The 12181-nt window shown below is 49.7% G+C and overlaps 1 protein-coding gene across 4 annotated transcripts in view; it reads right to left on the bottom strand.

The window, feature by feature from the left end:
- Positions 1–6338, bottom strand: part of SMG7 (SMG7 nonsense mediated mRNA decay factor) — a 44172-nt gene extending 37834 nt beyond the window's left edge. For 3 of the 4 annotated variants that reach the window (XM_065745116.1, XM_065745146.1, XM_065745136.1), the window contains exon 1: positions 6008–6337. In XM_065745116.1, coding sequence (XP_065601188.1) covers positions 6008–6036 — 29 coding nt within the window. In that variant the 5' untranslated portion in view covers positions 6037–6337. Of the gene's footprint in view, positions 1–6007 lie in introns of all 4 variants that reach the window. The other variant, XM_065745127.1, reaches the window with a different exon arrangement.
- Between the last annotated feature and the right edge of the window lie 5843 nt (positions 6339–12181).

The following is a 12181-nucleotide window of genomic DNA, read 5'->3' as shown; positions in this document are numbered from 1 at the left end:
ACACTGATCTGAAAGTGCAGCTGCAGATATAGCTTGGAGGAACTGGAATACACAGTATCAAAACACTGCTTAAGCCATTTCACTCTTATTTGGTTGGTTAGGAAGTCCCCAAGCTTATGATTGCAACTGTTCCTCCAGATCTTACATTCAAGTGGGAAGAGCAGCAGTCCTCAGGCAAGCCTAGGAACAGGACCCAAAGACAGTGCTGGGAGCAGGCAAAGAAACCACATTCAATAGATAGAATACTTGAGAGACAGAAACAGAAAACCCACCTATCTTCCCTTCTGCACAAACTTGTGAGGAGCCCATGGGGCAGACCCACGTCCCCCAGCACCCTATGGGCTCAGCCAGCCCTCCACTCCTGCTCACTGCAGTGAGATGAACAAATAGTTATGGCACCATTCTGCTCAGCCCTCCCAGCACATGGGAAAATCTGTTTGTTACCAAGCACTGCTGAAGCCTGTGACCTCCCTAGTAATACATTAAAGGTACCATACCAAACTATGCAATTCCACTGATGATTTTAAGGAAACAGATCTGTGCTTTTGTTTCCCTCTTGCCCAAGAGATGCATTATGATTTTCAAGTGAGATGATGACAAGCCTCAAGTTCAAAGCAAGAAAAGCAATACCTGATGACCTCTCACATGTACTCCTTTTCTAGGGCTATATTCCTCAACTGCTCCACCACTCCTTACGCACGAGTCTGCTTCTACACGTGGATCTCCACAGTTACCACAAGGGCCCAAAAGCAGTGTTCCTCATACAGCAAAACCAGCTGCCCCACCACAGTAAACCTCTCCTCCTTCATCAAATAAAATAGCTAAGCATTCAGCAAGCAGAAGTTAGTGGGCAAGGGCATTTTCTAACAGTGCCCTGGAATGAAGAAATGCACTGAAAAGCCTCCAAAAGCCTGCATTCAGGGAAAGGGGCAGCCTGCTCAAAGTGCTTTGTGCAGCGTAAGTCGCCCCATGAACGCATCAAGGAATCATCACCTGCCTTCACTGCCACAACACAACCCTCTCCTTATCAATACGGCTCAAACTGTGCATGAATATGCTGGTTAGAACAATAACCAACTGCTGCAAGAAACATTCCCACAATCAAAAATGAATAAATAAATACAGCTGTAGCTTTACTTACACTAACTTGCACTTCTAGGTCACTGGAACACTGCTTTGCAAGTAACCCCAAGCACAGTGCAGTAACAGCATCTGTGATAAGCTGTGCTTTGCAGCAAAAAAATAAGGCCACTCAGCCCAAACAGAAAGCTGGGGTACTGTTTGTGACAGTGATACCAGCTGGGCAGGGCATGAGGGGCTTCAAACATCACAGGAACCAGGGCATTAGTTACCAGGGCTATAGGTCAGAGACTGCTTAAAGAGCACTGTATTATTAGAAGCTGCAGTCCCACCCTGCCTTACTCTTAGTGCCTCATTCCTGCTGCACACCAGCTCACCCCTCTCATCAGCATGTGTGCTAATGATGAACGGGATCAGAGAACCTACTCACATACAACTACCCAGAGGTAAAAACACAAAACAAAAGCAGTCGCTGGAGACCTGAATAAAAGCATACACCATCAAACCAGTACCGAGGGGAGAGGGTGAAAGGAGGAGAGGACACTGCTGTCAGCAGTTCTCCAGATGGCCGAGCATGAAGGAAGAAGGGCCAAGTTCTGATTGCTCCCCACACCTGAGCTCCTGCCAGCAGTTCCAGATGAAATGGGCCCAGAACCTCCTGAACCACTCGTGCACTCAATTCCTCATGGAGTTCCAGCCCCCCACAGATAAATCCTGTCAAAACCATTGGAGAAAGAAGAGTGACAACAGACAAGCAGGACATTCACACAAGCCTAGTTCCTAAGGATCTTGGGCAAAAGGCAGTGTAACAGCTACCAGACATGTGACCCTGGGAGGATACTCAATAATCCCAATCCCCTGCGGGGGAAACACTTTACACGTTTTTAAATTGTAGCTTTTCACTTCATAGGTCACCACAAAAAGTGTGTAGATCTGTAGCAAACAGTAATCATCATCAAAATTACTTGCCTTTTTAAACCACTGCCTTCTCCCTTGAAAAGCACTGCTCCTGCCAAACATTAGTAGTAATCCTAGTTAAAAATGCTAGAAGCAGCTTGCATAGAGAAAAAGATAATAAAAACAAAAAGAGGGGAAATCTTGTCTTTATTTTCCCCTAGAGAAAACACCATGCTAAAAGGTGCCTTCTGAAAGGCCAACGCAGTTTTCTGACCTCTCTGCTACTTCTCCCCTGTTTAAAATCCAAAAGTAAACAATGCATGAAAGTACCATTAATCATTGCAGAACATTAAAAAGCCACGGGGAAAACTTTTCAAGACCAATTGGACATGAAGACGAATTGCTGAGGACTGCAGACCAACAGGAGTGAGGTCTGTGAGACCTCAGGGCTCAGCCAGCAGCAGGGCTCTGGGGGCTCCTGGCCACAGCACGTGGCAGTAAGGTAAGTCTATGTTAAAACACACAAGGTTCCAACTGAGTGTGAAGGAGATCTTTTCCACCACGAAGGCAGTAAAGCAGCAGAACAGCAAAGGCTGCTTCCAACATCAGAGGCTGTTGAGAGCTGGTTTAAGTGCTGAACAAGCTGGTGTGACACTGGAGCAGGAGGCAAGACAGGGACACCCTGAGGTCACCTCCAGCCCCAGGGGCCCTGTGCACTCCAGGCAGCACACTGCAGTCACACATTACTGGACTGCAAACACGTTACATTTACTTCTTCCTCCATGTGTTCTCAAGATAGTTAACTGACCTTGTTCTGTTGGGCTTCATTCTGAGCCTCGAGTAGCACTGGGTTGTGCCTGTCAGGCACTGACAAACATCAATTCTACATCATTCTAATCAGGAACTGGTACCAGAACGTGCTCACAAGCAAAGATTGCAGCACTAAATTACTTCTGCTTCTGCTCTCCTTCATTTCAAAGTGAAGAAACTTTTCAAGAGGTGCACCACGGACTAGCAGACAGCAAAGGAGCCACGGTGAAGAGACATGGCCAATGCAAAAGTTAATGGAGCTACTGATGAGTCTTTGAAAAGAGAGCCACAATTTAAATTATTAAAGCAGTCAAACCTTTAATGAAGCTGGTTATGGCCTCATCATAACACATCAGGAAGCTACCTACTGGTTCGTCAGCACCAGAATTGCTAAGCAGTGTCCAAGCCCTGTAATTCGGGCACCTTTTATATTACGTTTACATTGCACTAAAAGCCACAGTTCACCAGGGTAATGCCACATTTAACTATGAAGTGGAATTCAGATCTTTGTGAAACGCAATCAAGACAGCCTTATCTCAGCCAAACTATTGCATTTTTGAATGCAAGTTAACTACATTTTGATCATAGAAAGAACATATGATGTCTACAACACTGGCAACAAAGACCATTTCTTTCAAGTAAACACAAGTGGACTAGGTGATTTTGAGCTCAGTTCTGTCTTATGAACAGGAAGAAAGGAAGTGGCATTACAAAACAAATCCTATCTGTAGTGATAATTTGCTTACCAGTGCCTTTGCACCTAGCAGGATATGTGAAACATTTGCTGTAAGACTGTCCTACAAGCTCTATTTGATTTATGGGGTGTACTTAAAGATTCCCAAAGCAGCACAAGAGATACAGATACAATTTTTCAGTCACATCAGGCCTAGAATACATTCACCCAAACAGAGATGCATGAACAGAGCCTCTCTTCTGAGATCCCTGACAGAACTTCCTGAAATTTTAACTCCTCTGACCAGATTTAACACAGATCTCTGTGAAGTGACTCAGACAAAGACCCCAGAGAAGTACCTAGGGAACTTCACTCAGACGAGGGAGAACACAATCGTGTACTCTTAAAAGGTGACCTTGAAAAGGATATTAAGAATAGGAAAGGAAAAACCCCAATACCATCTCATGGAACAGCAAGATGACTTAACAAAGGATTCCCCACAACTTTAGAAAGGCTGGGGATGTTACATCTGACCTTCTTCTTTCTGGAACACTTCTGCAGGAGTCTCAGCTGTTTCTCAGCTCTTGTACTCCTATTGAAAGGGCATGATCTTTTAAGGACAGTATTTTCTAACATTATTTATACATACACACACACAGTCTGACTCTACATAGAGAAAAAGCAAGAGACTGGTGGTGGAGGAGTTAAGGCAGTCTGGAAGAAAATCCCTTTCTTCCCTGCTCATTCATTCAGTGTCTCCCAATTCTTGCAGAGTCATTACTTCACAAGTAATTCAACCATTACGTGGTCACCTTAAAAATTCAGCTTTCTCACATCTAAACTTCAAATACAAAGAGAAAGGTTTTCCACAAAAACTTTTCTACCTCTTGTTAGCTTCAAGAAGGGAACGACTAGCAGACTAATTGCCCCACATCTTCATTCAGCACAATGCTTTGTTAACCTATCTTTTCGTATAGCTACATTTGGTTGTGTAGTTACACATATAGTCTATGTATCCCTTCACTGTTATGTACAAATAAAGCTTGCAATGCTGAGTATAAAGGAGGATGCCCTCCTCTGTAAGGCAAAGCACTAAAAGAACAAGCTGTGAGAGTCTGAGGCTCTGCTCCCTGTCTTCCTTATGGCCTGGGCTGCTGCAATCCAACTCTTAGTAGCTTCATTTCTGCACTGTGCAAATCAGAATTAAATCTACACAGGACTGCTTCTGTGGATACAAAAGGCATTTTGGAGATTTAAGCTGCCCCCCAAACTTACTGAAACACACCTTTCTTAGAGACAAAACGTGCAAAGTACTGGCTACAAAGCACTTGGAAAGTTTTGTGCAGTGCCTTCCCCTCCCCCTTTTATTTTTCCTAATGAAGGAGAGAAGGTCTTTGGTGACAAAGACAGGATTCACTACCTGTAATACATCAGTGTCCTGTTGCATTAAGCACTCCACTAACACACAGCAGTCAGAAAAAAAAGTACAAGCTGAGCTACACTGCTGGAGGAGCATCTGCAGAAAGAGGTGACTGGTACCCATGTGCTTTCAGGCAATGAGGTTCTCCAGCTCCATGAAGAGGTCACAGAGCATTGAGAAATGCCCGGTGGTGCAGGAAGGTGACTTGGGCAGGACACAGATGTCTAGGGCAGAAACACAAGGCAAGCAGAGATGCAGTCACAGGGGCAGAGGCAAGAAATTAGAGCATTATTAGATACAGATGAAAGTAAGCAGCTAGTGTAGGAAAGCTAACAACAGGCACTTCAGAGTTTTTGCTCATAAAGTGACTGGAGAGAAGGAAGAAGCTAAGCACAGGCTGGAAGCCTGTTAGAAGAAAAAAAAGGCGCAAGAACTTTCTACTAGAGAGATCAATTGCTTCTTTTTTGGGGGGATGGGAACGAGGAGGTGAGGCTGAGACAGGTCTGGACCACCAGGGAGTCAGACACCAAAGAGGCTGAGGAGAGAAGCAGGCTGGGAGAATCAGTGAGTGGAGGCAGCTCAAGTGCTTCAGAAGAGCAGATAGGAAGCATGTTGGAAATGTGAAAGTCTCCTAAATTCACTCTAGAAAACGTGCCCAAGCCATAACTTCTCTGAAAGACCAAGCATGTCCTTTTGGTGGAGCAGCACCATTCCCCAAGGTGCCTGGAGGGCTCAGAACCACATGTACAGAGTACTGCACTGACACTGGCAGGCCATGTGCTTCACAGTGCTTCTTCCTGGAGCGATCACCTACCAGAAGCGTTCTGCACCCAGAAGGGAAGCTCACTGACAGGCTGCTCATCCCACAGGCACACCCGGCGCTCCACCTCCAGCCCGGACCCCTCCGTCCCGCAGCACGGCCCGCTCCTTCAGCCCCGGCCCCGCACCGAGGCCACCCCGGAGCTCAGCAGCGGGGCTCCGCGGGCAGCAGCCGGGCCCGGTGCGAAGCAGCAGCCCCCACGGACACACCGTGACCTTGCCGCGGGTCCGGGCTCCCTCCGCTCGGCCCCCCCCCCGGCACCCGAGCTCCCGCCGTCGGCCTCGCCTCGGGGCCTGCAGGCTCTCACCGGAGGTACTGCGCGCACAGCAGGCTCATCCTCCGCCGCTCGCCGCCCGCGTGCCGCTCCGCCGCGGCTCTCACAGGCCGGCCCGGCCCGCCGCCCCCGCGCCGCCGCCGCTGCCGCTGCTGCCGCCGCCTCCGGCCGCCGCCGCCATCTTCCCGTGAAGGGCCCGCCGCCGCCGCGGGGAGGGGCAGGAAGGGAGGGGCCGCGCGTCCCCGCTCCACGTTCCGGCCGCACGCGGGCCGCCCCGGCGGGCTCCGCCGCCGTCCTCGGGCCGCCGCCCGGCCGTGCCCGACCCGCTCCGCTGCCTTCGGGCCCTCGCCTCCCGCAGCCTCCCGCCGCGCCGGCCGCGCTTCCGGACCCGGCCGCGCCGCCACTTCCGGCGGCGCCACCGGCAAAGCCTTCCCCCGCGCCTTCCCCCCGCCGACCCGCAGCGGCGGCCGCCGATTGGTTCTCCCGCTGCTATGGAAACCCAGGGGGGCAGCCGGGCGTCTCCATGGCAACCGCGGCGCCTTCCCGCCCACCCGGCCGGGCTCCCCGCGCCGCCCGCCCCGCGTTCCTCACACAGCGACCCCGCCCCGGGGCTCCTCGGCACGCCGCTCTGTCGCGTCCAAATATAGGAACCTTCGCATGTACGCTCGCATAGACGGGACCTAATTACAGCCACTCGGTGCCGCCTTTGTGACTCGTTGTAGGACCAAAGTTGTCTCTGAGCAGGGAAAGTCCCATCCCGAGCTCAGCGATCCTATGGCCGCCGGGGACAGCGCGCCCAGGCATATGTAACAAAGCTGAGGAAGCGCGGGATAGATGAGTGGGCAGTGCAGTGGGCTGACCGGCAGAGCGCAGAGCGGTGTTGGCGGTGCAGAGTCCGGTTGGAGGCCTGTAACCAGCGGTGTCCCCCAGGGGTCCGTGCTGGGCCCGGTCTTGTTCAACATCTCCATCAGTGACTTTGATGAGGGGATAGTGGCCACTCTCAGCAAGTTTGATGATGATACGAAATGGGGAGGATTGGCTGACACGCCTGAAAGCTGTGCTGCCATTCAGTGAGACAGGCTGGGGAGCTGGGCAGTCAGAAACTGGATGAGGTTTAACAAAAGCAAGTCTTGAACCTAGGGAGGGATAATTGCATGCACCAGTACAGGCTGGGGGATGAGCTGCTGGAGGGGAGCTCTGTAGAGAGGGACCTGGGTGTCCTGGAGGACGACAGGTTGACCATGAGCAGTGTGCCCTCGTGGCCAAGAGGGCCAATGGCATTCTGGGGTGCATTAAACAGAGCGTGGCCAGCAGGTCGAGGGAGGTGATCCCCCCCTCTACTCTGCCCTGGTGAGGCCTCATCTGGAGTACTGTGTGCAGTTCTGGGCTCCCCAGCATAAAAAGACAGGGATCTTGGAAGGAGTCCAGAGCAGGGCCACAAAGATGGTGAAGGGCCTGGAGGACCCTATGAAGAAAGGCTAAGTGCACTGGGTCTCTTTAGCCTTGGAAAAGAAGACTGAGAGGGGACCTGATCCAGGTTTATAAATATCTGAGGTGTGGGGCACAAAGTGGCGAGGCCAGACTCTTTTCAGCAGTGTGTGGAGACAGGACAAGGGGGAACGGACAGAAACTGCAGCACAGGAGGTTCTGCACGACTGTGTGCAAGGACTTCTTTACAGTGAGGGTGATGGAGCACTGGCACAGGCTGCACAGGGGGGTTGTGGGGTCTCCTTCTCTGGAGATATTCAGAACCCACCTGGACTCCTACCTGTGCGACCTGGTGTAGGGAACTGCTTTGGCAGGGGGTCGGACTAGATGATCTCTGGAGGTCCCTTCCAACCCCTATGATTCTATGATTCTGTGAAATAAGGCAGAAATTTGGGATGGGGCGTGTGCTGATGAGGTCAGGTAATGCAAATCATGTTACTGAGTGTGTGAGAAGAGTGCTGCAAGGTGAGACCCCAGCACTGCTGCCCAGAGCTGTGTGTGCCCCATCCCTGGAGTGCCTAAGGCCGTGGACAGGGCTCTGTGCAGCCCGAGATGTGGGGCAGCCAGCCCATGTCAGGGGCAGGACTAGGTGATCTGTAAATTCCCACCCAGCCCAAACCATTCTGTGATTCTAACTGGATCTAAAGGATGATGTAAATTCTAAAGGATGAAGTGTGAGATTTTGAAAGTAAATCCATTTGTGGGTTTTTTTTTTTTTCCAGTTTTGATCCTGTGATTTTGTGGTTCGAGGTTTGCAGCCTCTCTGAGTGCCTCACCACTCCCCAGGAGCTGACATGTGGTCTTCCCGTTAGTTATTTCCACTTCAAATAAAACCACTCACTGTGCTCCAGGACCTGTGCCCCCCTCCCTTCTTAACCCTAGGCCAAACAGTCTTTTCCACTTCTTCCCATTTTGCCAGGGAGGATCGCTTGCCAGGGGCTTCCTTCCAAGCAGAATGAAACCATAAAGCATGACTATAGCACAGCCACCAAAGTGCAAATGGCACTGGAGCACCTGACTGTCTCTGTGACTGTGTGCACACTTCTGAGCAGAGCACTGTGGATCTGTGCAAACAGGAGTTTTCAGAGCTGCTTCACCCTCAACTCTGTTTTTGCATGCGGATTCAAAGACAGAAGCTCAATTTGAGGCATTTCAGTTAGGTAGTACATCCAAGGCAGCTTCTGGCTTTCTGCAATGTCTCTTTCACCAGTGCACGTGGGTCTCAACCAGGAGGCTGCAAACCATTCCCTCAAGGTGTTACACTCACGCCGCATCAGGAAGAAGCAAGGTTTGGGCAGTGTAAACTCAGTGTCTGTCTTGTTCAGTCTTGTCCAAGTTGAATCTGCTCAAGAGCTGCCCCAAAAGGCCTGAGAGAATTGCACGGGGAAAAAACTGATTTCCAAGTCTTGTGCAGCTCATTATTGCAGGGAACAAGCAGACCTGGTTTTTCGTATTCATTTCTGCTCCAAACTATTTGGATGCACAATGTAATATCCTTCTGTTTAAGAGGGAGCCACAAGTCTGTCTCCTTAGTTTTACTCAGATTTGTGATAAGAGACTTATCTTCAAAGAAGCAGATTTCTCATAGAAGTCAATGCATATCAACGTTTTTTTATCGTTAACGAGTCAATGATTGTGGTCTACTAATTTATTAATTACATGGCATTGGGAAGGAGTTGATCCCCAGATGAGTACGGTTGACCAGAGGGCCCGGGGACTCAGCAAACAGCAACGTACCCTGGCTCTCCGCCAGCAGCACAGCCAAAATGCCCAGCAGCCAAGCTTCTCTGCTCTCCCCAGTGAAAGGATCATGATCCCAAATGTGAATCCTCCAGCAGCTGCTCTTATCGTTGGGGCTCAGCATTTCCAAAGACCTCTGATGCACTGCTCTAACCTGCTCTATGAGAAGAGCGAGCAGTCGTCCCTCAACAGCCATCTCCCATTAACAGGCAGTCAGAGGGACCTGAGAGATTTCCTCAGGGTAATTTAAGAACAGAGAGCTGGACGCAAATCAAAGCCTGTTCCCACCCTGCTTCATTAACCCTAACCTCTTAAATTGTCCAGGAATATCCTGGAAGTGTTGTGGAGTATGAAGTCTCTCTTTGGGTGTGTGAGCTCTCCCCATGTACGATGTGGCCGCTGGATGACTCTCCATCTCAAGAATCAGACCTTGTCTTGTGGATGTCTGAGACATCACGTCTCTCTGCTGCTCTGTGTGAAAGCAGGGATCAAGGAAAGCAGGGAGTACACTGCACAACAGCTGGGTGATAAAACATCAGATCATCCGTCAGTGCAGTGATTGTAAGAATCTAAATGTTATGAATGTGGGAAATTAGCACTTGAAGCAATTCAAGAACTTGAAGGAAGAAACGAAGTGTAAAGCAGTCTCTCAGCAATTAATTGTAATGTATTTGTTGTTGTCCCAAGATGTTGTGAGGTGGGTTTTAATTGTCAGTGACAAAAGCCTCATCTTTTCCTGATTCTAATAACCCTGTTCCAAATAGAGTCTAAATGCAAAACTTCAGGATTTTTAAGCCCATAAAGGTACGTAAAGTCTTTGTTATTCCCTTGCAAGCATTATTCACAGAATCAAAGAATCATACAATGGCTTAGGTTAGAGGAAACCTCAAAGATCATATAGAGCAGGCTGCACACAGTCCCATCCAACTGGTCTTGGATGCTTGCAGAGATGGGACTCTCTGGGTAACCTGTTCCCATTCTGAACCAAAAAAAGAAAAAAAAGAAGAAGAAGAAAAAGAAAAAAATAAGTCAAAAATGCTGCTTTTCTTAAATAAATCCCTGCTAATCCTTATAATTCAGAAAGTATCTAATGGATTTACTTGTAAATCTCTGAGAACATGTGCTGTGCGTTCTGGAAATATATACCCTTTCACAGCAAATAAAAGCTAAATCCAGCTTGGAAGAGAAGGAGAAAGAAACCATTCCTGGGGAGTCACACTGAGTGCCTCCATCTCCCACCCTCATCATAGCCCAGCTCAGATCATAACCACACAGACTGATTCTGCACGGCTGAGCTGTAACCTCAGACAGAATTAGAGATGCTGAAATGCCACTGGAGCTGGGAGCATCTTTGGCCAGTGCTCATCCGCTGAACGGATGCAAGAGAGAAATCTGTCAGCAGGCTGACCTTCCCGAGGAGATATCTCCAAAAGTCACTTTGATGCCCCAGGATTGCTTGGGCTAGGATGTGAGACGGTGGGAAAAAAACATGAAATAACATCCTCCCCACCCCAACCAAGGCAACATTTTCTGTGTTGGAAGTAAGAGTCCCCTCCAGTACACCCTGTGTGCAGGCAGGCTGTGCCCCCGGCTCACTGACCACCACAGTGGCTCTCCAGCATCACGGCACCCGCTTCCCGCACCGGCAGCGTTGCTAAGTGACAGCCGATGTACCGCATCTGTCATCCGCCCGGCACTCATCCACCCTGCGCTCACCAGAGAAGCGCATTCTTTCGGTTTCTCCATTTGTACCTAACAGCAGCACCTGGTGCTCCTGCTGTGCCTCCTATGGAAGGCTGTAGGGAAGAGGTCCCTCTGTGCACAAGCATTTCCTCTGTGAACGAGGTGGGAATAGGGTTAGGATTAACGACAAATTGTTATTTGAGTGTCTTGCCCGCTCTTTCATCCCTGGGAAAGGATGCTCAACGGGACGAGAGCAATATGGAAAACAGCTTGTGCAGGGCCACCTCCTAGTTCAGGGCCAAAAACCTGTGAATTCGGGTCACCCAGTGCTTCATCTTGTGCTCACACTCCTGCCCAGAGGGGGCTGAGTGTGTGAGTGTCACAACCAGGCACTTCACTTGTTTAATGCCATTGGAAAACCAGTTTGGGGGGTGGGAGGGAATAACCACCCAACAAACAAACAAACAATCCCAAAAGGCACTGATGCTTCATCAGTGCTTCAGAGCAGATGGGCTCACCAGCACTGCACTTCAAGCACAGGGAGGTCACTATGCCATTCCTCCACCTGGGTGCTGAAGAAGTGTCTGTCCCTCAGCCTCCACAGATAACTTTTGAAGCTGCTGGCTAACTTTTAACCAGAAAAAAAAAAAAAAAAAGAACAAGTTTTATGAAGACACACACAGAAACATACACGCATGAGCGCACAAGTATGACCAAGAGAGGCTTGAGGAATGCCCTGGTTTTCTGCTGTCACCCTGAGGCTGATAAACGCTAATTAAAGGCAGAGCTATGCAGCTCTGAATTGCAGAGAGCCACGGCATGTTCTGAAGCAGTGGCTCTCTCCCTTTCGAGGCAAGCTAGGAGGTGCAGCACCAAGAGCCCAGCATGGACCTCCAGATCTCACCCCGTTCTCTGAAACATCAGTTGTCTTCACAGAGCTCGTGAGAAGGCACAGCACCACTGCTGAGGCAACCTAAAAGGGCACCACGTCTTTCCTGACGATGTTATCTGTTCATTTCATTTTTTATTGCTGTTATTCCCATACAACCAATGGAAGAAGGTGGCTCTGCTTCCCTGGCCTCCCTTGCAAATGCGATGCCAATGTTTTTAGGGCACTCTTGGCCCTTCACGTGGGTTAGGGGTCACCAGGGACATTTGACTTAATGGCTGACCTAATCCTGACGTGGACCTGGAGGATTTAGGGGTTCTCTGAGCAACTCAATGACTTCTCCTGTTCCTTCCCCAGGGGAGCTGCCTTGCGTATCGCTCGGGGCTGTGACAGAGGAGGGCAATGGA

Source organism: Cyrtonyx montezumae, unplaced genomic scaffold (assembly GCF_038088225.1).
Source record: "Cyrtonyx montezumae isolate F1298 unplaced genomic scaffold, pur_monq_1.0 scaffold_1, whole genome shotgun sequence".
NCBI lineage: Eukaryota > Metazoa > Chordata > Aves > Galliformes > Odontophoridae > Cyrtonyx > Cyrtonyx montezumae.
Note: the sequence above shows the minus strand (reverse complement) of the source record. Positions and strands in the feature narration are given on the sequence as shown.